The sequence below is a fragment of the Notothenia rossii genome, assembly GCF_949606895.1.
Source record: "Notothenia rossii genome assembly, chromosome: 11".
Taxonomy (NCBI): domain Eukaryota; kingdom Metazoa; phylum Chordata; class Actinopteri; order Perciformes; family Nototheniidae; genus Notothenia; species Notothenia rossii.
This window is the reverse complement of record NC_136910.1, coordinates 55,647,428-55,673,699: the sequence shown is the minus strand read 5'-3', so window position 1 is coordinate 55,673,699 and position 26,272 is coordinate 55,647,428. Positions and strand designations below refer to the sequence as shown.

Sequence of the window (26,272 nt, the reverse complement as noted above, 5' to 3'; positions counted from 1 at the left end):
TTGATGTAGAAGAGACATGAAGAAGAGGGGACACATGTCGATGTAGAAGAGACATGGAGAAGAGGGGACACATGTTGATGTAGAAGAGACATGGAGAAGAGGGGACACATGTTGATGTAGAAGAGACATGAAGAAGAGGGGACACATGTTGATGTAGAAGAGACATGAAGAAGAGGGGACACATGTTGATGTAGAAGAGACATGAAGAAGAGGGGACACATGTTGATGTAGAAGAGACATGGAGAAGAGGGGACACATGTTGATGTAGAAGAGACATGGAGAAGAGGGGACACATGTTGATGTAGAAGAGACATGAAGAAGAGGGGACACATGTTGATGTAGAAGAGACATGGAGAAGAGGGGACACATGTTGATGTAGAAGAGACATGAAGAAGAGGGGACACATGTTGATGTAGAAGAGACATGGAGAAGAGAAAAGAATGCACGGCTTCACATCATCAGCGCTAAGCTAAAGGTGGCTAATGGGTTGATGACGTTAAGTAGTCTCATTTAAGATTTACTTAAACGTTGTGTCAGCGAACACTCAGAGAAGCTCCATCTGTTCAGTAAACAGTGAAACTCTGAGACTCCGTGTGAGCAGGGGTTCAGACGTATCAAACATCAAAGCACTGCAGGGAACTTTATATCAAACGACGGCTCAGGAAATAACTTCTCTGGAATGTTATTAGATCACAATCCTTACAATGGGCATCCCAGAGAAGTCCAGGTAAACAGCAGAAACCCCACACAGGATACACAGTAATCTCTCAGGAATGAGCGCTTGCAGACGACTGCATTCTTTCTGTTGAATCTCTTCGTGCGGACACACTGGTGTCATGAAATAGACCACGGGGTTTCAGCTATATCACGCAGAGCTAACATTGGTCTGACATCTTAAGGTGTCTTAAAGTTTGTCCAACCGGCTCAAAGGGCCGTTGGACAGTCTCGTTGATAATAGCAAGTTGCTGCCTGTGTTTGATCACAGTGGTTGTGTTAGGCAGGATTTGTTGCAGTGGCTTTGGGGATAAAATGGGAATCTACCAATCAGCTGTTCAATCCAAAAGTAGCAACATACCTAACCCCAACATGCTCCCAGAGGCATGCCTGCACTACTGTACGCTAAATCACAATTCTGACATTTAAAAAGGATGTTGTTTGTCCACATTCAGGGCATATGCAGGAATCCTGAAGTCACATGTAAAACCTTTCTTAAGACCCTTTCCATACATTTTAAGACCTCATCTCCACTTTGAGTTCTAACCGGTTACCTTGGCGACACACTTTACCTCACATTGACTATATACAGTATTGATTCTCCTTCCTCCTTATCTTCCAACCATTTGGACGCTAACTTGCATTTCCCCATAACGATGTTGTTTAACAACCGGCGTAAACGGACCTTCGCGTGCTATCAAGCAGTGAGCGTGAGATGTCCTGTTCAGATGACGTCAAACCCAACGGGATGCCATAAATAAAGTACACAGAATCACACTACACACCTACGCAATGATTACATTCAGGCACACTGTAGAATACAACCTCTTTGGACCATTTATATACTTAATCAACTTATATCAACTTTTATTACTTTTGAAGACCCCGCAGACACCCTGCAATGCTGTTTCTTTTCTTCCTAAATGGCCATACACATCTCCAGACTACAGTCTTTGCTACTGAAGGAGTTGGAAGGCCTCAGCTGCTACAGAAGAGAAACCCCCAAACTCTCAACATGAAGGATAACAAACACACTCTTCCTTTTTTAATCAGAGTGTCCAAACTTTTAAGAGTGGGTTCAAGACCTACATTTTGTACAAAGCCTTCAGTTCGAGCTGGCATTCCATGGTATTCATTTTTCTGGTAGTTCATTTGAATGTCTTATGTATCTGTATTGTCTTTTGTTGTATCTTATTTTCTTTGTTATTTGTATTCCGCACATTATCTTGTCTTCTCATTTTGCTGTAACTCCATCATACACAATGTTGTTGTTTGTTTTAAATCTGTAAAGCCCACCGAGACAAACGTGTGTTGTGATATTGGGCTATACAAATAAAGTTGGATTTGACGTTGACCTGATGAAGCTATGTGTCACACACACACACACACACACACACACACACACACACACACACACACACACACACACACACACACACACACACACACACACACACACACACACACACACACACACACACACACACACACACACACACACACACACACACACACACACACACACACACACACACACACACACACACACACACACACACACACACAGAGAGAGAGAGAGAGAGAGAGAGAGAGAGAGAGAGAGAGACTTACATGACGATGAGGTTGGCTGTGCTCGAGTGCTCCTGCAGCAGCTCGTTGAGTCTGATCTGACGGTTGGTCTGCAGAGAGAAACAAACAGGATTAAACATCGAGCAGATAAACCATCTGCTGCTGCTTCCTGTTCAACATCAGGGAACTCTGTCAAAGTGTTTCAGCATTAAAGACACAGAGGGATGTATCTTTATCATTTAGCATTTTTAGTAGTATCACTGTTAAATGATGTTTGTCATACTCTGTAAAGCACGTTGGGTTGCATCAAGCATGAAAGCTGCTATATAAATAAAGTGTGTTATTATTATGGGTGATCTGACCTTGGCGCGGTAAAGCTCCAGCTCGTTGTCTGTGATCCTCCAGGGCTCGCTGTCCTTCAGCCTCTCCGCCGCCTCCTGCTCCATGTCGTCCTCCTTCAGCCGATACGGCTCCACTAACTCCTCAAACGCTGTAACACTGAAAACAGAAGCTTCACGGTTAACTTCCTTAAACTGGACGAGTCGGGCATCGTCAAAGAACATTAAGGTGCTCCATCAGAGCCCAGAGCTTCCTCTCTGTTCAAGGTTCACGGCTTTCATTGTCATGTGTTCATAGCTACACTTTAGTTATGACAATGAAATGATTAGGTCACAGGCTCCTCCAACAGAGCAACACAAGAAATTGTGAATAGTAATTGGAATATTGATATAAGTTGCAAACAGATGAATGGACAAATAAACAGAAGTGAAACCTATTTGTGATGATGATGTATTTGTCTACATGTATTGTCTGTGTTTTATCTGGTGTGACTTTGTTCATGCTGCCCTTCTTAACCAGGTCGCTCTTGGAAAATAGATGTCACCTGGTTAAATAAAGGATATATGATCAGCTGACCAAAGCAACGCTGTTCTGGATCCAGATGAATATATTAGGATAGTAATCGTTTTAATACGTCACCAACTCATTTATAAAATATTGTCCTTGTCTGTTTGAAGCAATCTGAAGTCTTATATAAGCCTCTGCCTCTCCTGCGGATGTTATGACTCCACACAGACACACGGGGGGGCAAACACTCCTCCATCTATCATCAAGTGAGCCGCTTGATACAAATATGTCCATTAAATAAAAAGGCTTTTTCTATCTTGGTCCTTTTTAGAGTTAGAAATGATTCCTATTGGTTACAGGAACATCACTTGTGGTCATCCTGTTTCCACCTTCTAAACGCGACAGATACGCAAACACTAAACTCTACATCGTGATGAAGGAGCATGCGGACAGGCCGTTAGGGGATCTTTTCACATGTCTACTCTGTGCTTTTTTAAGTTTGTTTTTATGTCTTTTAATGGCTACTATATTCTGTGTGAAATTGGCCAGATGTGAAGCACTTTGAAATGCACTTATTGTATGAAAGGTGCTTTACAAATACAGATTATTATTATTATAGTATCTAGGGTATTTATATTGATCTGGCCAAAGACAACTCAAATACTTGATCTCATTTGCTTCAAGTCAAATAAATGAAAAAGACAAAGTAGAAGCATCTGGAACATCTTAGTAAGAGAGAGCAGAATAAGTGTTTTTAGCAGAGTAGCAACATTATGTCATTGTACTGATTGCATTAGCGCTGTGGATGTGATTATTATACTCACTTTAGTGTGTAAACCATTAGAGCCGGGTCACTTTACCCCCTCAGTGGTTTGTTTTATGGCTTTAACTGTTGACTAGAGTTTTATTGGAGGAGTGACATGAACCACTACATGTCAGCCTGCATGGTGACTAAAATGCGAACGGAGGAACGATGGTATGAGAACGTAGGAAGGCTCAAAGGCCTGAGGTGAAGACTTACTGCTCCTTCTTGGGCTTGGTGTTGATGTCTCCCAGCACGGTGATATCGGAGAAGTCTATCCTGAACTTGCTCAGCAGAGTGGCCATCCTGCAGAGAACAAAAAACACAGAGCTTTAGGAGGGATCCTGCAGATCTGAGGCGGCCTGCAGGCGGCCAATAGCTGCGTTTCAACATGGAGTTAGTGGGGGGGAGGGGGGGGGGGGGGGGGGGGGCAGGTGGGACAGCTTTAGAGAGAGAACACTGTGGCATTCTGGGTACGAGAGGCATTTCCTTTTGCCGCAAAGTCTGCAAGCTTAGGGCTTGAAGGGAGATCAAACTGTTTGTTGTTACACGATGTAACAAACCCAAATACAACATGTTGACACGTACGATACAGATCATTTTCCAGACTCTGCTCCATTTAGAGAGAAAACATTAAAGCTATATAAACAAACATCTGATTAATATGTTACTTCTTTCTGAAGCTGTTGAAGCTCATTGCATAGACAGGCGAAGTCCCTCCCTTTCCTCCATGGGACCTTATTTCGGAAGAAGTATGTATTGAAGTCAATGGAGAGAGAAAGGTTGTCTTTCGATCCCGTTTGAATTGTGCCACGAATTACACATATGATGTTTCTCAATTTAGAAGATAATTTTGCAAGTCAGCAAAATAAAAATGTGTTGTAAAACTGTGAAGTAACACTTTGTTTTGTGTGAAACCGCTCAATGAACTACATCTCCCGTCTCGCACCACACACCCAGACGGCTGTCACGTTGGCACATTTCACTTCTTTCTTTCAGAACGAGGCGGAAAGTATTAAAAGAGGTGAAAATCACTCCAAGTCTGGGCATGTTGAGAGCTGTACATACACACAAGGGGAGTTAGTCAGTTCATTAGAGCCAGCATGCGGGACCGGGACTCTGGGATTTGTAGTCTTTCTAGTTGCGTATTTTTCATAGTCTCATATTTCAACAGTTTTACGACAAACTGTGACTTTTTTGACATGGAAATTATTTTTTTAAATGAACAAACATCATCTGTGTAATTCGTGGCTCAATTCAAACGGGATCGAGAGATAATCTTTCTCTCTCCATTGACTTCAATACATACTTTTTCCGAAATATGGTCCCATGGGTCGGAAGTAGATGGGCGGGACTTCGCCTCTCTATTGTTTTAATAATAAATAATAATAATAATAAAAAATAACATTTTTTTATTAGAGCGCTTTAACAGGTGCTCAAAGCGCTTTACAAGGACACAACGGCCTGATGCAGTGGCCTGGAGTTCACCAACGCCCCTTGATCTGATGACCAACGCTCTAACCACTGCGCCAAAACCGCCCCCCCCCCCGCTTTAACAGTCTGCTTCAGTCTCAGAGCTAAAGAGAAATATTCCTGTGAGGAGTTGATGGAGACCAAAACCGAGCCAACAGAGAGATTTAATGCAAACCCTCACTCTGTAATGACGACAAATGTTGTTTTTTTAGCCAATAAAAAGATTATTTTTGTTCCATTCTGTATAAAAACTATTGTAAGTGAGCTAAAAAACATGTTATTGAAATGTAGGTGAACCGAATGAATTAAAAGAATGCAGGACACGAAATATTTTAAGGAGGTATACACTGCACTCTACTCGCCCATTGTATATTGTCAGATATGGGTTTGATGTGTGGTTAAAAGTGTAGTTCACACGCACACAAAGTGCACTCTCACACAGAGATCAAAGGCTCGGCCAGTAGCACCGATTGAATCCAACAGAAGAGGAAGGAGGCAGCTGTGAGGGACAATGAGAGATCCTCTGCCAAGTAGGTTTATGTCTGTATAGACAGATGCTACTGTCAATACTATGGTGTGAAAAAGTTTTTGAAATAGGCATATTTCTTTTTTCAAGAGTTCATGGATATCCATCTTGTGTTATGAGGTCAGGATGTGGCTAACCTAGCTTAGCATAAGACTGGAAGCAGGGGGAACTAAAGCTCACTGACAAACATTTCAAAATCTGCAATAAGTATTTGTGCTTTTTAATAGATAGTATTGTCCTCGTAGTGAGAGTACATTGTTCCTGGAATACTGGGAATACTTGGCGATAGGATACACCGACATATTTGTTCCTTAAAATATTAAACAGACAGTACATGGAACAAATCGTTTGAGGATTTCAGTATTTTAACTAGCTAAGCTAACCAGTCTGTATGCTAAGCTAAGCTAACCACATCCTCACTTAAACTCTTTACATAAACATGGGATAAATATTGCTGTGTCACAGTAGCAAAGAAAGTTTTACCTCAAAAGCTTTTATGGACAATTAGCAAACATAGAATTAGAGTCAATAGAGTTGAAGTGTTTGTCCACTCCACATAACGTTATATAAGCAAATACAAACCATAATATTGAGTAATTAGATTATATGAGAAAACGTCTCCCCACAATAACAAGGAAATGACCATTACGGGCACACACTGACATTTGTGACGAGGATTGAATCCAGAGGGACGAAAGCTGACAGGAAGTTCACATGCTGAGCTGCTGAGCCTCACAGCTGGCTGCTCTGTTTACTCTGTCTATTTACAGCCTTTCTTAAGTGCTTTCCACCACTTTCTAGTCTGGGTTGGAACATTGCAAATTGATCTCATTACTTACAAGGCAAGAATATTCTCAGCTCATATATATTTATATATTCCACTTCATTTGGTTAACAGAGACTTTAAACCTGTTGTCGACTAAAGATTCAGTTAACGTTTAGTTGCCTTTACTTCCTGTGCACGCATCGTTAGGGCGGGTGGTAATTACATTTTAGTTTAGATTATGGTATGCTTACAAGGCTTTTGAAAACAGTCTCATCAACAAAAACAATAGGAGTGTTGAAATTAATCGTTTCTACGATGCATCGCGATGCGGACGATTCTGCATCGATGCAGTGACAGAACATAATCGATTATATCGTAGTAACGTTGCTTCCTGATTTTCCGGCCGCGGCTTTACAATAAAGTTTTTTTTCCTGCCGCTTGAATATCAAATCGGTCGGTGACGCAGAGATCAGGGAACAGACGTGACAGCGACACCAAACACGGAGCAGTCTGCTTTCTCCACCAACACAAGAGCACCAGTCCAGAACCAACAGCAGAAGAGAGACACATCGATTTTTTTTATTTTTTTTTAAATACTCGCGTTACAACCATGTCTAGTTTTTGGTGGATCTAGTCGAGTCTTGGTTTGCAGAGTATGAATGTCCTCTTGCTATTTTCAGACGATCTATACGTGTGTAAAGTTTGTGAAGGCAGGAGGAAAGCTTCCGCTCACCGTCTCCTCTGTTCCTCCAAGCCCCGCCCCCTCCCTGAAAATAATGGCTGATAGTGACCCGATAGAAACGTTATTATTCACTTAATCACTAATTGAGATATAATGAAGCTAACTTAATCTCCTACAATCATGCTGTTTATGTGACAGTAAGACAGAGAATGTAAGTGAGCACCCACATGCACTATTTTTGTTTGTATATGCTGTTGTAAACACTCCTGTTGTCTGCTGCGTTCAGACTTAAGTCATGTTAGTGATGCCACCTTCAGTGTCCTTTTTTTAACAGAAGACCGTCGCTAGAAGCTCCAGCTAGACTGCAGAAGCATTCGTTTTTGAGGATGGAACAATTTCACACACAGATATAGGGAGGCTAGACCTATACAATCGATTTATTATGGTTTATAAATTAATGTCAAGACGCGATTTCTAAATAATAAAAAGAGAGTTCATATGTATTTACTGCATGTGTTCATTGATGAAAAATAAGCCAAGTGCAGTAATATAAAAAATTGAGGATGCAACGCACGATGCATCGGGATACCGAATCGAAGACAGGATAATCGTAATCGAGTCGTGAGACCATGTGAAGATGCACAGCCCTAAAAAACAAACATTGTGCTGCTTTCTGTTTTACAATACTGTACCCCTTTAGTTTAGAGAGGTGTGTGTTTGCCTCTCACTTCCCATCATTTGCTTTTTAAATAAGTTGTCCTGCCACAGTTTCATGATCAACTTGACACCTCTCATACCTCATTCACACCAATGCAACTCCGGTTCAAGCCCCGTGTTAGAGCTTTTCAGGTTCAGAACCGGTTCTTCGGTTTAGCTCCGGCTCTTTTCACACCGCCCAGAGTCCGATTGGTGCTGCGTCATGACGTAACCGTTTGCGTGCCTGCTTCATAAAGCCAAAGCGGGCGGAAACCCCTCACAGCTGACACCGGCAACAACAACAATGGCCGATTGTGCTCCAGCTTCCTCTGTACCTCTTCGGAAGACCAGATTCCCAGTAGGTAGCTGGTCTCTTCAGTGGACCACTGCTGCTTGTTAAGTTTCTCCATCGTTGTGTACAAACTGGATAAAACACCAGCTTTTTGTTGTTGTTCAGGAGCTGATCCCGCCCCTTCCCCCGCCTCGACGTAAGCGTGACGTATGCGGTGCTTTTGATCTGGCCGGACAATTTTTTGGTGCTTGAAATGAACCGGATTCCGGAGCTAAGAGGCTGCTCCGCTGCGGTGTGAACAGGAAAACCCGGTGCTTTTCAAGCTCCAGCTCCGAACCGGCCCTGAAACACCGTTGGTGTGAATGAGGTATCTGTGCTTCCCGAGAACTAAATGTTCCCAATATATTAAAACGTTTTAGAATAAAAAAATGTTGTGATTAGAAACCATGTTTTTTCTCAGCTGCAGACGAGGGCCATCAGTGATCTCTGTCAGTCAGGGTCAGTATTCAGAAGGCATGTTAGACAAGTTGCACATCATTACATCGGGATATTAAAGGGAACATGTCAACATATAATATGAATGTGTGAGCAGGAGGGGGGGCGAGGTGCTGAAGGGAAAGCAGGCAGATTATATCTATTTCCTTCAACAATCAAAAGGGTCAAAGTCATAATTGCTCTAAACAAAAATAGTTAGGATCTGCAGGTACTTGATAAAAGTGAGTCACAGCTTTGCTACCTGCGCCTTGTGCTTCTGTTAACTCTTAAATGTGACTCATCACTTACGCTCGGCGGTCGTGGTCGATCCTGTTGATCTTTCCCCCGATGAAGACGCGGATCTTGCAGTCCTTCCACCTCTTCTTGTTGGTCAGCAGGTAGGGGATGAGCAGGGTCAGACCTGGAGACATCACACACATCATCACACACCGGCCTGCCCAACAGTTTATCCCTCAGCAGAGTGTGATAGAACACACTGTCACATTTCGCAGTGTGTTCAACACCCTTCATGACTCCATACGGTCCGCTGGGCTCTCACACACACCCAAAATCACTCTGCCCAATAAAGCGCATACGGCCCCGTCAGCTCCACTGATCGTCTCATCGCTGATGGATCTTTCTCACAGCGGGGGGGGAGTTTTCATTTCCCTGTCATCAATCTAAATTCTAAAGATCTATTTTCTGTATACCACTTGGTACAAGCATTTCTGTGGCTAAATCTTTTGGTAACATGTTTATATGCAAAATGTTAACATGCAATGTCATTTATTTGCAGACGTTAATTGGTTACTCGAATGCAACATTTTTACCAGAACATTTGAAGTCTGAAGGTAAGAATTAAAGAAATTCATTTACAGAGCGTGAAATAATAATGCAATGCCAAAAAATGAAATGATCAATTTTACAAGATACTAAAATAAGGTTTAACATTTTTTTAATTTTTTTTATACTTTTCAACAGATGCCTCAGTCAGTCTGGGCTTGGATTGGGAGCTGTAAGGTCGCCGGTTCAAGTCCCCGAACAGACCTAAAATATGGAGTGTGGACTGCTACTTGGAGAGGTCCCAGTTCACCTCCTGCCCTGCCGTGGTGCCCTTGAGCAAGGCACCGGACATCCCCCTTCCCCCCCCTCGCTCCCATTGCTCCCCGGGCGTTGTGCAATAGCTGCCCACTGCTCCTAGTACTAGACTCCTGGTACTAGGATGGGTTAAAAGCAGAGAACACATTTCACTCTGTGCAGTGTGCTCTGCATGTGTGACCATTAAAGAGGGTTTCATCCCTCCCAATTCTATTCTATGTTCGTTTTGACTCTGAACCAAAATGCTTAACCTTCTGACAGATTCATTTGAATTTGCCGACAAAAGGGTGATGCATGTTTGCCCGCCTAGGAAACTCAAAAACATGAAATGGGCAGTATTCTCAAGCAGTGGAAACTAGAGCCTTGTGTCTCACAGCTTTTGGACTACAGTCGAGCAGATGGGTATGGTAGATGACTGAGACTCACCTCCATCGTCAAACAGCCACCACACGTCCACGGTGCCTTTCCCCTGCTTCTGCTGGAACTGCTGACTGGCCGCCAGGAGCCTCTGGTCGGACACGTTCAGCGGCATGGTGGGGCTCCTCTTGTCTGCACACAAACAACACAGCAGAAATGACTTTAGATGGCAAAATAAAACAAGTACTAGTTAGGGGAAGTCAGGTTGGACTGTAAGAAAGTATCCCATGTTAGGATCAGTCACGAAAGGACAGGATGTTAGCTGATCAGTAGCATTGGGTTGCTTTGTGTTTGAAAAGATAAAAGGTGTCAATGTAAGCACTTAAACATAATAGCGAAAGATCTAATAATAAAAAAAAGGCAACTCAGCGCTATAGCTCGATCAGTGTTTCCCCTGTACAGATCTAATATAGATTTTCCAGTCACTTCCTAAAGTTAGATGCACCACTGTACCAGCAGTTAGCATTTAAACAAATGAATGACATCAAAGTAAGAAGGGGAAAGAGAAATGTTTTCAGAAGCATTTTATAGTGTGGGTTTGTAGATTCATTTCCCATCTTCCAGCCTGGCACTATACGATCAAAAACTAATAGCTGCAGTGTCTCCAAGTTTGGATTTGAGTAATGCAATGCATAATGTATTATAATGTATCCGGTCATGGACTGCTTTTAAATTTCAACTCAAGACAACACCCTCACATTGCTTGATTCTTCCAAGCCAAAGCTTTTGTATTATAGAAGGAAATGCAACAAAACCTCGAATTTAATGTTTGTTTATTGTTTATTTGCCTGTTTATATCAATTTTTTAAATTTTTTAATTTTGATATATTTTATTAATCCCCATAGGGAAATTGTTTCTCTGCATTTGACCCATCCTAGTGTTAGGAGCAGTGTGCTGCCATTTTTGAACGGCGCCCGGGGAGCAGTGTAGGGAACGGTGCCTTGCTCAGGGACACCTCGGTAGCACTTGGTCTTGCCGGGACTTGAACTGGTGACCTTCCAGTTGCCAAGCCAAGTCCCTATCGACTTCACCACCACCGCCCCATATCCATGATGTTATGAGATGAGCAGACACTAGCTGCCATGAAGTTGATGGTAATTTTTAATTTGTACATTTTTGTGAGTTTAAAGTCTAGATATCTGATGGTTGATCCTAATGAACACAGGGGAAACACCAGGAATAAGACACAGGAGAGCTTCCTGTCACACAGCCGTCACCAGAGAAGAAGAAGCAGCAGCAGGCGAGACACACTGAAGACCAGAGGAGGAAAAGTGAAATGTTGGCACGCACAACATTTAATACTTGAGACTTGGAAGGCACTATCACACACAGCTTCAGCGCTACAAGCCGGAGACTGTTAAGAGAGCAGGAGGAAGAGGAGAGAAGGCAAAACGTTATTCCCCAAAGCCGAGAAGAATGACGTGGAGAGACGAGACAGAGACAGCAGGGAGAGGACGGCATGTTAATACAGTCCAAACAGAGCGAGGCGATAGGAAGAGAGAGCAGAAAGACAAGGATTAGGGCAACACAGTAAGGTGGAAATCCTGCCTTTTTTCAACAGGGGCCGAGTTGGAGCTTTGCCATCGTCCTCTTCATCTGTGGGACAAAAGAAGAGGGAACAAACTCTGAATTAAAGTGAAATGTTGATGTGATGTGCCGTCAACTTACAACCCCCACGATGAAGTTGCAACAGCACAGTTTTTAAATAATGTATAATGACACACACCGCTATCTGTGAGCTTTGTGCTGACTCAAGATCTCTGAAACCTCTCAGGCCATTTGCAGACTCACAGAGTGGTGCAGTGAGGATTTTTTTTATTATAGGCGGACCCAACGTTAGCATAACAAGCGCACCCTTGAAAAAAGCAATTGAATTTTTCCATAGGATTTTGGAGTATTGCAGAGACTAATATCTGTGGCAGGCAAACACATATTCATGATGTTTAGTTTGGCAGGTTAGTCTCCACATATTAACACCACTTTATGATATTTGAATGTAAAAGAAATCGCAACAAGATGATACGGAACTGCATGATGGTCACATGACTTCACATCACCACCGCTAAGCTAAAGGCGGCTAATGTTATGCTATAAAGGAACTACAGCACGGTCACATGACTTCACATCACCACCGCTAAGCTAAAGGCGGCTAATGTTATGCTATAAAGGAACTACAGCACGGTCACATGACTTCACATCACCACCGCTAAGCTACAGGCGGCTAATGTTGGGCTATAAAGGAACTACAGCACGGTCACATGACTTCACATCAACTACGCTAAGCTACAGGTGGCTAATGTTGGGCTATAAAGGAACTACAGCAAGGTCACATGACTTCACGTCACCTCCGCTAAAGCACTTTGAATTGTCACGTACAGAAAAGTGCCATATAAATAAACTTGCCTTGCCTTGCCGATAAGCTAAAGGCGGCAATTCAGACATGTAGAAGCTTCTGATATTCAGCAGTGGGGAATTTATTGACTTATTTTATGTTGTAGAACACAACGGCGTAGATATCTCTTCAACTTGTGTTAACCACAGACCTTATTTCAACCAAAAACTTCGAGACGAGGTGACTTGAAGTGGTAGAACGGTGACTCATTTCAGATTTTAAGAACTGATTCCTGCACCCCCAGACATGCGAGGGGACTAAATCTACTGTTCCAATATCCTGGCTCTACGCCTGGTTTCAGATGAAATTCTCACAGAGCGTGAGTGTGATTCAGAGTGGAATGAAATGTGCACACAGTGTGTTAATGACGGCTCAGGCTGGGACTAAGAGGATTACCCAAATCAAAGCATTCACCTTGACTACACCAGACCAACAGTGTGTGTGGTCCCTCAGTTTGGTTACACATTAGTGATTACAACTACAGACACATTCATATTCCTGTAGCACAACTCATTACTGAGCAGAATGCAGCTTCTTCAGCTCCACAGACAAACATGGGAGGACTTTTGAGTTTATGTAAATGGTCATTGAAGCAGGAGCTAAAACAGAAAACTGTCTCAGAGATATTCTGGGGAATAGAACTCAAGTTTAAATGTGATAAGTAGATTTGGGTGACATTTAGTCAGGGGAATTTGTTGAACAGATTGAATATTGTACCTGTACTTCAACCATAAATGTAATGACATCATTTTGTCCTTCAACCAATACAATAAGCCTGATCCGTGTCCATAAAGCTTGATCAAATGTAACAACAATAAGATATTATTATGAAATACTCTTAAGAAACGTCATGACTCCAGGCTGGACGGTGGGGGGTTCTGAGAACACTTTGTTTGTTTGCTTGCTCAAAGTTGTGTGGGTGGCACTAATACATCCTGTGAGACCACAGGAGTCATGGGTCACTGAGGCAACTTCCTGTGTGTGTGTGTGTGTGTGTGCGCGCGCGTGCGCGCGCGTGCGTGCGTGCATGTGTGTGTGTGTGTGTGTGTGTGTGTGTGTGTGTGTGTGTGTGTGTGTGTAGGGACAACAAAGGCAGCCATTGATGGATTAAGAGGGATCTCAGAGAATTGTGTTAAACTGATTTCCTGGGGGGAAAGCCGTCCTCTATACAGTATTTATATTTCTCCCATCAGCATCAATATTCATAGTTTCACTCTTTTTAACTTTCCAAATTTGATCAGCTGCTTGTAAAGCATGTGACAGGCCCTAAACAATAACAGAGATACTTTAAATAATACATGTTGACAGGAGAGGTGGAAGAAGTACTCAGATCTTGTACTCGAGTAAACGTAGAAGTACCAGAGTGTATGAATACTCTGTTACAAGTAAGAGTATTTCCCTGCATGGTAGATAAGTGTGAAGGTTAAAGCTACCTTTCTGCGGGGCGGGGCTGTTCTGTAGGCTGGTGGCTTTGGAGGAGGGTTTGGATGAGTCAGCGTCAGAGTCTTTGCTGGTGTCGATGGATACGATCACATCCTTCATCCCCGACTTCTCCTGGGAGGACAGCAGCTCATCTGGGAGGAAGTGAAACAGATGGAGAGGATGGTGGGAATAAGAAAAAGTGAGGGTGAGTTCAAAACAACAACAATTAGATTAGAGAACAATCAGGTTGTTGGCTTTCAATTTGAGTATTTGACTTGTGACATTGAAAACGTGTGGCATATTGTGTTACACGTCAAATATTACACATCATATATATCTGAACACTTCCCTGACCATGTTGTGTGTGTGTGTGTGTGTGTGTGTGTGTGTGTGTGTGTGTGTGTGTGTGTGTGTTTTATACCTTGTCCTTGGATATGAGACACATCGAGCCCCTCCTTCAGGCGCAGAATAACAGCACCAAACTGGAAGTCAAAGGCATCACTGGGGAGGGGAACAGAGAAATAATAACATTTAAAATCAGCAGCGGTTAAAACAAAGAGAGATGGAATGATGGACGACGGTTCAACAGGAGGACAGATAGGACAGCAGGTTCACACATGAAGGGAGAGAGGGTGGTGTGGACTCTGCGTCTCAGCGGAGGGAGAGGGCACATTGCTGAGAGATTAGTGTGATTTTAATGAAGCATCCCTGGCCTTCAGCTCTAATGCAGTAATCCCTTAATGTTACAATCAGTAACTCCTTCACTCGCATGACTGCTGCTGGGAAACAGGCTTCACATGGGGGGGACCCTGTTCTGTTCACAGAGCACCAGCAGTACTAACTTCGAGGTCAAAGTGACGATTGCGTGTCCTAACCCTGAACCTCACTAATGGACATTACAGTATCTCAAAGGGCCCGAGACCTTCTCCCACTGGGCCAAAGACCTGCATTTGTTGATAACACACCTCATCATTATACTCAATTACTTCAGAGCTTGACATTTAAAGGGGCCGTATTATGCTCCTTGGGGTTTTCCCTCTCCTGTAGTGTGTTCGATAGGTTTGTGTGCATGTAAATGGTCTGAAGATGGCATTGAAGACAATCATTTATGTTTAGACATTAATTGGTTACTCGAATGCACATTCAGGGCAGAAAGCACATAGTTTATAACAAAATAAAAGTAGTTCTCACAGTAGTTTTTGATCAAATAAATTAAATCCTATGTCGAATTTACTAAATAAATATGTTAAATACATCTCAAATTGTACAAAAAAACCTAATCTAAAAGGGTAAGAACTAAACAAAGCCATTTACAGGGAGGGAAATAATAATCTAATCCAGATACAAAAATAAAAGTTTTCAAAATGTTTTTGTTGCAAAGGCTAAACCCGTGTGTTTCCTCCAGAGGGAGTTTCTCTAGGCTCCACCTACTGGATCATGCTGATGTAGGTCTCCACGTTCATCATGTCTCCGTCCCTCCAGTCGTTCTTGAAGCCCATCACCAGCATGTTGGGCTTCAGGCGGCCCAGACCAGCAGCCTGGAGAGGGACGAGAGATCAAACTCAATCATTCCTGCACCCGGATTCAACAAGGCTGGATACATTTCCTAGGAGTCATGTGTCCTCAGCTAGCATGAACACATATATTTAGACTCCCACATACACCATCCCGCTGCCACAAATACTCACATAGCAAATGTAGATTAATCAGCAGCTTAAAATAGTCTCAAATTATCTCCAGTTTGAGCAGCAGAAAAATACTGTTTTTAGAATGAAACTATACTCATGTGATGCTCATTAGTAACCAATGGGCTTGGAGATTAGAGTAGGGAAAGATTAAGAGAAACACATTTTGATTTGAGTCTTTCCATGAGAGCTGTAGGCAACAACAAAATATAAAATAATCCCAACAGAGGGCGATTTCTGTCATTTGTGTTTTCCCAATTCTTCATTCCTTTTGGAAACTTTTTAACGGTTTATATCTAATAGGTGAGAGTAGCACCTACGTCACTTCTGGGCGAAAATTACGGCCCCGCCCACTTTTGGGGGAAAACAACGCTGTCATTTGAATGGCGGTCAATACAAATTCTGAAGTTTTTGCCAATCCGATCAGAAATGTAAGAAAACCATGGATTTTTGGATCTTCATAGAGCCTGATAACGATGGCCAGTCAGGCAAACAATTACATTAAATCATTGGAAATCGACGAGCGGGGCTGTCATTTCGCCAAGTGTTACTCTCATGAGCAGTAATAATTGTTTTAACATGCCAAAAAGCTGCTGGGTCGTTTACTGCACCTCAAACATTAAAACAAATCCAGAGTTCAGTGTTTCTGGACTTCCTCTAAGAAGAAAGGACAGTAACAGAAGAGCTCTGTGGCTTCAGGCTCGATCGCCGTTCAAATGACAGCGTTGGTTTCCCCCAAAAGTGGGCGGGGCCGTAAAGTGACGTAGATGTCACTCATCTTTTGCCATCGATCGCCAACTGCTATATTTAACCATATATCAAAGCCCGCTCGTCGATTTCAAATGATTTAATGTAGTTGTTCGCCTGGCTGGCCATCGTAATCGGGCTCTTTGAAGATCCACAAATCCACGGTTTTCTTACATTTCTGATCAGATTGGCAAAAACTTCAGAATTTGAATTGACCGCCATTAAAATGACAGCTTTGTTTTCCCTCAAAAGTGGGCGGGGCCGTAATTTTCTCATCTATAAGAGCTTGTATCTGTAGCCGGGTTATAGAAATAACATCATTTTGATTTAAGAATAATTTAGATCATGTAAGACAGTTTGAGGACATAAAAGTGTATAGCCTCTGACACGGTGAATATAAGTATCCTGAATCAGGAAAAGTGAATGCAACAAAGTGACCCAAACCACGCCCTGCACAGTGAAGATGAAGGAGGTACAGGGTCCTGTGAATTAAGACTGAAGCACCAGTCAATCCTGAATTAAATACAGAGTTCAATTCAAGGTCAAATGTACGTTAGAAGGTCTTGAACATAGTTGTTTTTCAGTGATTGTAATGTTATGTTTAAATTAGGGCTGTCAGTCGATTAATCGCATGATGTCCGTACCTGCAGCAGATATTGAGCGCCCTGCCTCATGTCCTCTGCAAACACCGGTGTGTAGAAGGCCTTGGTCTCGTTCTTCAGGAGCCAGCGCTGGTACCGCGCCTGATCGTTAGCCAGGTCTTTGAAGTTTGGCCTCCTGTAGCCCTGTGGACACACACAGAAAATGTAACTCATCTCACAGCCCTGCGTGGAATTCTGTACGTCTATATTTAAACGGGTTAGTCATCACAGAAAGCTTATTTAACTCGGAATCTCCTCTTCAAAATCGTTGTTTGTTTCTGAAGAAAAGCACTTCAGAGAGGAATCTGTAATGCCATTAGCTGAGGATGTTTACACCGTTTAACAGATCAGAAACACAGAGCTGCTTCACTGCACAGAGCCATACAATTCAAAATGGCCTTCCATTGTGGAGCAGTTATAGCTGGCAGGGGATTTGCAAAAGGCTTTTTAAACCGTGTATTCAGGAGTGGAACAAACGCATCAACTGTTTCCGCTGAGGACCAGTGATGTGCTCATACCTCCGTCAAAACAGAGGTAAGAGATCCCACAACTGTGATGAAGCATTAAATAGAAAATGATCTTAAATTAAATAAACAATGAACTTCCTCAGAGCAAGAACAGGAAGCATGATAAGTAACTGTTGCAGGAGATCCTCCTTACTTTGAAATTGGCCTTGTTACGGCTCAAAAAGCCAATATTGGCACTTTTTTACTTGTATTCACATATTTTAAAGACATGTTTGTATTGAAAACTGATTATCAGCTGTATTGTTTTTATTTAATCCAGTACTACTCAGTTGTGAATAAACAAGTGTAATGCTGTTGAATGACTGAAATATAAGCTAAAAGCTGAGCATGTTGAATATGACTTGATTGGAGATGGTGGGTCATAGAAATGGATAGTTAGGTATAATTTTCCTGACCATCAAAGGGCCCAAACATCAGTGTAAACTCATTACATGTCAAAGAAATGACAAGAAGTGACAAACTTTCTTAGTAAATAGTTTTTTTAACTAACTCGGAGTAACTTCATTTGTTGAATCGTTAGTCTGACACTAACTAGACTTCACTAATGGCGCATTTCCTCAGCAGCACGTAGCACGGTTTAAGCGTGCCGTGCCAAACCCGGCCCGTTTTTGGTTGTGTTTCCACTAGGCGTAGTTCCGGCTAACGTTTTTTTTTTTTTGCAGTTTTCTGGCTCTCCAAAATCCAGGTTCTTTCCGGGCCAACAACCGGGCTGAGTATGCTGAACTAGAGAGAGAATCGCTGGCAACTACAACAAAATGAACATATTTGATTTAATTGTAATACACGTTTCAAAATGATGCCGAAGTAACAACATACTGATACCGGTTAGTAAAAACCATGAATTAATGCTTTGACAAGTCTGCAGACAGACGGCAGGAGAAACACCTTTTCAGTGTGTTTTCTAAATGGAGCTTGGCTAAGCTAACGCAGTATATGCTCCGACCGTCCACACTCACAACAACGGCCTACAGACATAAATAAACCAGCGACTGTATTCTCCATGACACAGACAGTCTGTGGTTTGGACTTGTTTAACTTGTGTCTAGTTTCTGAACAGATATGAGGAGCTGTGAGCTCTGAGGGTTAACAGCTAACGACTAATGTTGGTTTTGTGTTTCTCATTAAAGATGACGCCACGGCTCCGCCTACACTGCGTTACTATAGTTACTGCCCCAGCTACTAAACTGTAATGGAAACGCAGCATAAAGTGAGTCAGTCCTACCAAGGCCTAACTATACCGTACTAAGCCGTGCGAGGCCCTGCAGTGGAAATGCGCCATAAGAGTAAAGTGAGGACTTTACACATCCACTAAGTGATAGGTGTACAGCTTTAATCCGATCCAGGGACCACATCATGGTGTTAAGCCTACAGTGCAGCATTGTGGGAATATTCAAGGTGAAGTTAACAGGACCTAATGAGACCTGACTAGAATGAAACAGAAATAAAGCAGTTATCTGCACAGGCTGTATTTACCATGGCATATTCAGATAGAAACTAACCTTCTACCATATCACAGGCAAACATAATCCATTCATTCAAACAACACGAACTAGGTGAAATGTGCCATGTTACCAAGCTATCAGTTTAATAAATGGGAAAAGGGTTAACATGAACACTTCATTTATAAAAGAGAGGTTTTACAATAAAGAATGAATGGTTAAGGAATTATGAGTCTATAATTAACATAAGGGCTGAATTAAGCTACAATACACACTATCACAATCATAACTCCGGCTCAGACAGTGCAATAGTGTGATGGAGAATACATGGAGTCATTTTACCATGTGCTGTGAATACTTACAGTTTAATGTGCAGACTTTAAATCAAGCTTTTCATTTTTTACTATTCAAAAAGTACGCTCGTTAGGTTGAAGCTGTTTAAGTTTAACTGCACTTGGAAATGCTCCGCCCCCTGAAGTACTTTTGACAGATGTTATTTTGGACATGATCAGATTTTTGAACATAGCTTTATGACGGGATAAAAAAGACTTTAAAACGATATCCCTAACGATGAGGGTAGGAGCCAAAATGCTTATTTAGCCCGAGTTAATTATTTCCATTATTGTTATTATTTTTAGATTGCCCACATTTGTATTTAATTACAATTCACGGCAATGGTCACATGGGTGTGGTTTATTGGTATTCACGCCACCTGTTGTGTGCTGGGAATTTTGTTTTGACACCCTCTTGTCAAAACAAAATTCCCAGCAAACAACAGGTGGCCTGAGCTGGCTCTAACATGTGTGGACAGTTTGAAGTTGTTTGTTTATTTGAGTCGTGAAACATCGTTAAACTATGACGTCACTACAGGACTCTTTTACTTCCCCTCAAAGCGATGAGGCGACCTTAGCCCCTAAGCGACTGTTCATTGGGAGTTTTGTCGCTACAATCAAGTTCCTTTCTGTTCACTGTTAACATCGACTAAAGGCCAACCAGAGGGTTTCTCCTCACCGTGCGGATGTGACCGCAGATCATCAGGCCCACGTTCTTGGTGAAGCTGTAGACCAGATCCAGGAGAGCAGGGCGAGAGTTGGGGTATCCCGTCATCACCAAACACTGGGGTCTACACACACACACACACACACACACACACACACACGCACATCAGCATTTCTACTGTATACATCACTATTGAATTCTGACATGAACAGCATGACTAGCTTCTAAAAGTGCAGCCCCTCTTCGCCCTGACCTTCACGGTGTCCTCTGGACTTTAGCATAGGAGAAATACGGAGCAGAGTAGCGCACATCAAAGAGAATATGTTAAGCACCGTGAGATTTAATGGAGGCGGTGAGAGGAGACAAGAAGGAGCTCAGAGTCCTCCTGAAGACAACCAGAGACTTTAATCTCTGCTCGCTCTGTTGCCCTGGCAACATAATCTCTGATACGTCCCCAGTGTGCTACAAGCTAATATCAATTGGAAATAATACTACCTGCTTTAGGTGTGTTCAACATCATGAATCAGCACAGGACAGACATCTTCCAAAGCTACTAAAGGATTGTTTTATTTATATTATAAGCAACAGAAACAACATCCTGGGAGGATATTAATCATAAATAATATAATGCTTTTGATTATTCAAAGCGATTCATTTTGAAGGACTCTTGCTTTATTATGTTTGTTTCTTCGTGGGTTAAATGCACTTGAAGTTACTTTGAATAAAAGCTTTGGCTAAATGAAATGTAAAGTAAACAAATGTGATATACCAGCACTGAAACATGAGGCTATCGCTTATACTTCAGCATGCTAACAGATGTCTGCCTGATTATGATTTGCTGTATATGGTGAAATACGTAATAAGATACAGGACTGCAGATGGAAATGAGCTATTAGCTAAACTCTGGCATAAAACTTCCTTTGTATGCATGGTCCTTTTTTAAATAGAAACTACAATTAGCTGAGTGTGAGTGTGAGTGTGTGTGTGTGTGTGTGTGTGTGTGTGTGTGTGTGTGTGTGTGTGTGTGTGTGTGTGTGTGTGTGTGTGTGTGTGTGTGTGTGTGTGTGTGTGTGTGTGTGTGTGTGTGTGTGTGTGTGTGTGTGTGTGTGTGTGTGTGTGTGTGCTTGGCTGTGTTTTGTACCTGAAGTTCTTGACGTGGTCCTCCACTCCGCTGAGGTGCAGAGTGTGTGTGAGGGCCTGGTGGTAGGTCAGCGCCTGGGTGGAGGAGCCCCAGTTCACATCTGGAGAGGAGGACGCATGCGGGCAGAAACACACAGCGTGTTTACAGAGAGCACTGACCCATGTGGTGTCACAGGCAAGGGAAGGCCTCGCATGTGTGTGTAGCTGCGTGTCAAACTGAGTGTGCACACAGGTGTGTGTTCAGAGCTGCTTTGTGTTTGCAGAGGTGCACAGATGTGTGTTGTGGAGCAGTGGGATGTATTCAGTCACACTTTGTTTACTAGTTTCACTTTATGATAGCAGCAGGCAATGTTTTGAAAAATGCCACGGCACACACAAGGCCCACTCATTTCTGTCTGTTATTTGTTAGCAATTCTATATGTGCAATAACACATTCAGAAAGAAAGGCATACAAGACATTATGATGTGTGTTTGTGGTCTGTAACGCATATTTAGAGCATCTTTCAAATGTGTCAGTATAACACCCCATGAGCTCTGTTGTAGTTAATCTACATTATCTCATATTTTCTAAGCTTTTGTTCTTGAAAATAAAATATTAGTTTGTCAAACTTCTTCCAGGATAAGGCATAGTTTTCTCTGATGGAGTATTGTGTGCATTAAACAACGTATTTAGATTTGTCAGATATTTAGCTCATTATCAAAATATAGAATATTTGTATTGAAAAAAAAGTTTTTGTTCTGAAACAAAATATGCTAGTTTCGTATTACAGGGTATATGCAGGAATCCTGAAGTCAAATGTAAAACCTTTTAAGACCTTCTTTAAGACCCTTTTCATACATTCTAAGACCTCATCGACACTTTGAGTTTTAACCGGTTACCTTGGCGACACACTTTACCTCACATTGACTATATACAGTATTGATTGGCCTTCCTCCTTATCTTCCAACCATTTGGTCGCAGACTTGCATTTCCCCATAACGATGTTGTTTAACAACCGGCGTAAACGGACCTTCGCGCGCTATCAAGCAGAGAGCGTGAGATGTCCTGTTCAGATGACGTCAAACCCAACGGGATTCCATAAATAAACTACACAGAATCACACTACACACCTACGCAATGATTACATTCAGGCACACTGTAGAATACAACCTCTTTGGACAATTTATATACTTATTGAAAACAAGCTTCAAAATGTAACACCTTGGAAAATGCAGTTTAAAACTTTTTAATAGCCTTCATTTTCGCTAAATTGATTTATCAACTTTTAATACTTTTTAAGACCCCGTGGACCCCCTGTATTAATCCTGTGCTGTGCTCACTGACCAAAATATGTTTTTCTTTACGAGTTCATGTTACTGTAGCAACACATCTAACAAGGAATATTAAATTAATACATTTGATTATTTTGGTCAAGAATCATAATTTGTTAGATATCTACTTGTTGTATCATGTGAACATAGCTTCAGCGATTTTGAAATGATTGGTCGAGTAAAAAGGTTTGATGGTTTATTTTAACACTCATGTCTGATTGTTCAGTTTGGAAATTCTGCGGTCTGTTATTTCTTAATAGCAGACGGTTGCTAGGTATAACAGACTATTGCTAAGAATGCTCCGATCAAAGAGCATGTTTAGTCATATCAATCTGCAGAAAGAAGTCCAGTACATGTATAGTCAGCCGTGGCCAAAAGCACAAAATAGTTTTCTAGTTACTCCATCAGAAAACTCCATGGATTATATGTTAGAAAACAGGAAAAGTAGTTCACCTGGCTTCTTGTAGCTGACGTAGATGAACAGCCCCAGCACGATGACGTTGGTGAGCAGAGCCGCCCACCAGTTGATGACGAACATCACCACGCAGCACAGGACCGCTCCGGCCAGAGACACCCACATGTTGTAGTATTTGAAGCTGGGACGCCATCCTGCAGCACCGAGCAAAACATGTCAAGACATCGCCAACAAAACCCCTCAAGAGAGCTCGTCATAAACCGTTTCATAATGTTTACAATATTAATAATAATGGTAAAAGTGAGGAGATGCACTTCATGTTAAGGTTGAGTAAAGTCAAGGACTCCTTAACCCAATTAAGTCGGACCTGTTGTTTTAAATGAGGACATATTGTGGAGAGGAGACATGGTCATAGTTATTAAGATGGTCTTAGAATAGTTCATGTTGCTGTTAAATGCATGGAGAACGTTATGGTTGGATATGTGCTGAGGTTAACAAACGGGAGTTAGCAGCCTGAAGGTTATACCAGCTATTAGACGCCGTATGTGTTTACTGGGTTCCACAGAAACTAGACTAGGAGGATTTTAGTGATGGGATACTGTGTGCAGTTACACAATGACAAGAGGCTAAATCAAAGCACAGGACATAAAGGGTACATCGCCTCAGCCCCATGAGCGGGGAGAGAACACCGAATGGGTAGAAGTGTTTGCAGAGGCAGTACAATCCACAAGATGATGTGTGTATTACTGCTCGCCTCTAATTTAGTCGTGTACCATTTAAGTCCGTGTGATTTTATGACCTGGCTGGAGGAAATAGAAGCCGATAGAGAATCTGTACCTGGAGTTCTGCTAGAGCTTTGGTATTGTGGAGGGAAAAAGCAAACAACTCAATATACAAAAGATCCACTACTGGAGATGCATTTCAGTAAGATATTCTCAGTGTCAGTCCAAAGAAATGGAAATATTTCCTCACATGCCCACCATGCGATCGTCTGCGTTTCACCGTCTGTGTCTTAGATTTAAGTTTCCACTTCTTTCCAGGAAAAATGTAATCTAAAGTATTACTGAATCCCTTATCAGACCAAATCTTTCTACACAATAGGCGCTTTCACACCGGAGTACTTTTCCCGTTTAGTTCCGATAGTTCCAGGGATTTTACGTTCACACTAGAGATTTCCCGATCCGATCACGTGATCGGGGATCGGAGCCGATCACGTGATTTTCAAAAGATCGGAATCGGGAGAAAAAAATCGGGGATCGGGATTTTTTTTTTTTTTTAATACTTTTTTTTTATTATTAATTGTTACAAAACAAAAATGCCCATGTTCAAGTCTTAAAGTCATCCTGAGGCCTTAGTTTTTGTTTCAAATTACACAACATCATGTATGTGTTGCTTCTTTGGGGCTTGTCTTCATAGACCTGCTTATTTCTCTCAAATCTGGCAACAGAGTGGGCGCAGTGTCTAATTGTAGCAGTAAGCTAACGAGTACTGATAAGCTTTATTTTGTTTTGATCCAATGCTGCACAACTGAACTGATCCAATGCTGCTGTGAAAGAAAGAAGCTATATCCATGTTGGATAGAATATCCAATTTAAATAAAAAAATAACCTTAAGGGACAACTTGAATGCTTTTTTTCTTTTTTTTCTCTTAATGCATTGCATAAAGATCGGATCGGGAAAAATCGGTATCGGCAAATTATCAAAATCAAATGATCGGAATCGGATCGGGAGCAAAAAAAGGTGATTGGGACATCCCTAGTTCACACCAAAAAGAGAACTTAGTTCATGAGAACTTTTCCCCCCTTTTCAGACCCTGCTAAAGAGGTGGTACTTTACTTCGGGTGGCAGTATACGCCGTGAAGTTGTTTGCGGCCTGCCAGTAAACCCAAAGCAGAAGAAGTGACGTCAGCGGCTTAATTTGCCTAATATTCTCTCAGGGACATATTCCGGTGTGAACGCGATCGGCTCTTAGTTCCATGGGGGAACTATGTGCTGGGAACTAAGTACGGCAAAGTACTTGGTGTGAAAGCGGCTATTGTATCAGATGGAGTTAAGATTGGACATTTGAAAAGATAGAAACAGCTTTGGTTGGTGGTTTTATTCAATTTGATAAACTATGATAAGGTATTTACACCTTTCTTTGCACCAGCTACTTGTTACATATATCACATGTCCCGACTCAGATATATTACATTTATATCTATAACATTGATACGACAGATGAAAGGAGACAGCGAGAGAGATAATTAACCATGATAGAGCCATTACAGACTTTTTATCACTCACACCTGATCCTCTGATCCTTCCTTTCCCAGAGCTCATTAACAAGACAAAGGTTCATTATGACCTTTCGTCACGAGCTATGGAAATTAAAGTTAATCCTTAAGTGGTTTCCAGAAGCCGGCTACTCTTATTTTGTTCATTGGTCTTCGCTATTCAAAAGACAGTAACACTCTTTCTGGAAACAGTGTCTGTTCAAGTGTTCATGGTTTTATTTTTGTACAAATCTATCACAGGTTAAAAAAGTGGATTGAAGGCAGACACACATATCTCAAAACATGGACAAATATAAGCAAAACTATCCTGGATAGAAGCCATTGGAGGGCAATACCAATCTGGACATTTAATTAAAATACCCACAAAAAGTGCAGATGTTTTGCACGCTACAGTATCACCTGTCAAAAAAAAGCTGATGCGTTCAGGTATTTCTCTGTAGCTGTAGATCACATGTGTCAAACTCAAGGCCCGGGGGCCAAATCAGGCCCTTGGTGGATTTAATTCCGGCCCGTAGGATCATTTCTAATTACTATTAGATCTGGCCCGCCGGTATATTGCACGCACACCTTCACTCCATCATGAGGGTCTCCTCAGCTCAGAGCCTGAGCCCAAACATTGATGAGCTTGCACCCGAGATGAGATGCAAGTATCTGAACTAGCATCAAAGATGTTAGTTCAAGATGTTTCCTTCTGCACTTTCTCTCTCACGACAACAGGGCATGTTTGGTTTTTCTTTGAGGGAAATGTTTTTTGAAGCTGTTGTTGGCCTGTGGAAAAATGTAATCATAAGAAATGACTAGAGCTAGATAGAGCCATAAGAAATGAATGAACTGATTATTTAATGTTTAATGTTGTTTTTTATAGGCAATAATTTAAGCTTTTTTAGTCCCAGGTTTAATATGTGCAATAAGTTCATTCAAT

General features: G+C 41.9%; 1 protein-coding gene across 2 annotated transcripts in view; it reads right to left on the bottom strand.

Moving 5' to 3' along the window:
• slc12a2 (solute carrier family 12 member 2) overlaps window positions 1-26,272 on the bottom strand; it is a 69,096-nt gene that overhangs the window by 5,309 nt on the left and 37,515 nt on the right. The window contains exons 14-26 of one of the 2 annotated variants that reach the window (XM_079658774.1): window positions 23,113-23,268; window positions 21,350-21,449; window positions 20,221-20,332; window positions 17,247-17,387; window positions 15,602-15,708; window positions 14,592-14,671; window positions 14,182-14,322; window positions 11,905-11,952; window positions 10,365-10,487; window positions 9,150-9,261; window positions 4,151-4,237; window positions 2,646-2,781; window positions 2,326-2,393 (exon numbers count right to left, since the gene is read on the bottom strand). In XM_079658774.1, the coding sequence (XP_079514900.1) occupies window positions 2,326-2,393; window positions 2,646-2,781; window positions 4,151-4,237; window positions 9,150-9,261; window positions 10,365-10,487; window positions 11,905-11,952; window positions 14,182-14,322; window positions 14,592-14,671; window positions 15,602-15,708; window positions 17,247-17,387; window positions 20,221-20,332; window positions 21,350-21,449; window positions 23,113-23,268 (1,411 nt within the window). The remainder of the gene's footprint in view (window positions 1-2,325; window positions 2,394-2,645; window positions 2,782-4,150; window positions 4,238-9,149; window positions 9,262-10,364; window positions 10,488-11,904; window positions 11,953-14,181; window positions 14,323-14,591; window positions 14,672-15,601; window positions 15,709-17,246; window positions 17,388-20,220; window positions 20,333-21,349; window positions 21,450-23,112; window positions 23,269-26,272) is intronic. The other variant, XM_079658775.1, reaches the window with a different exon arrangement.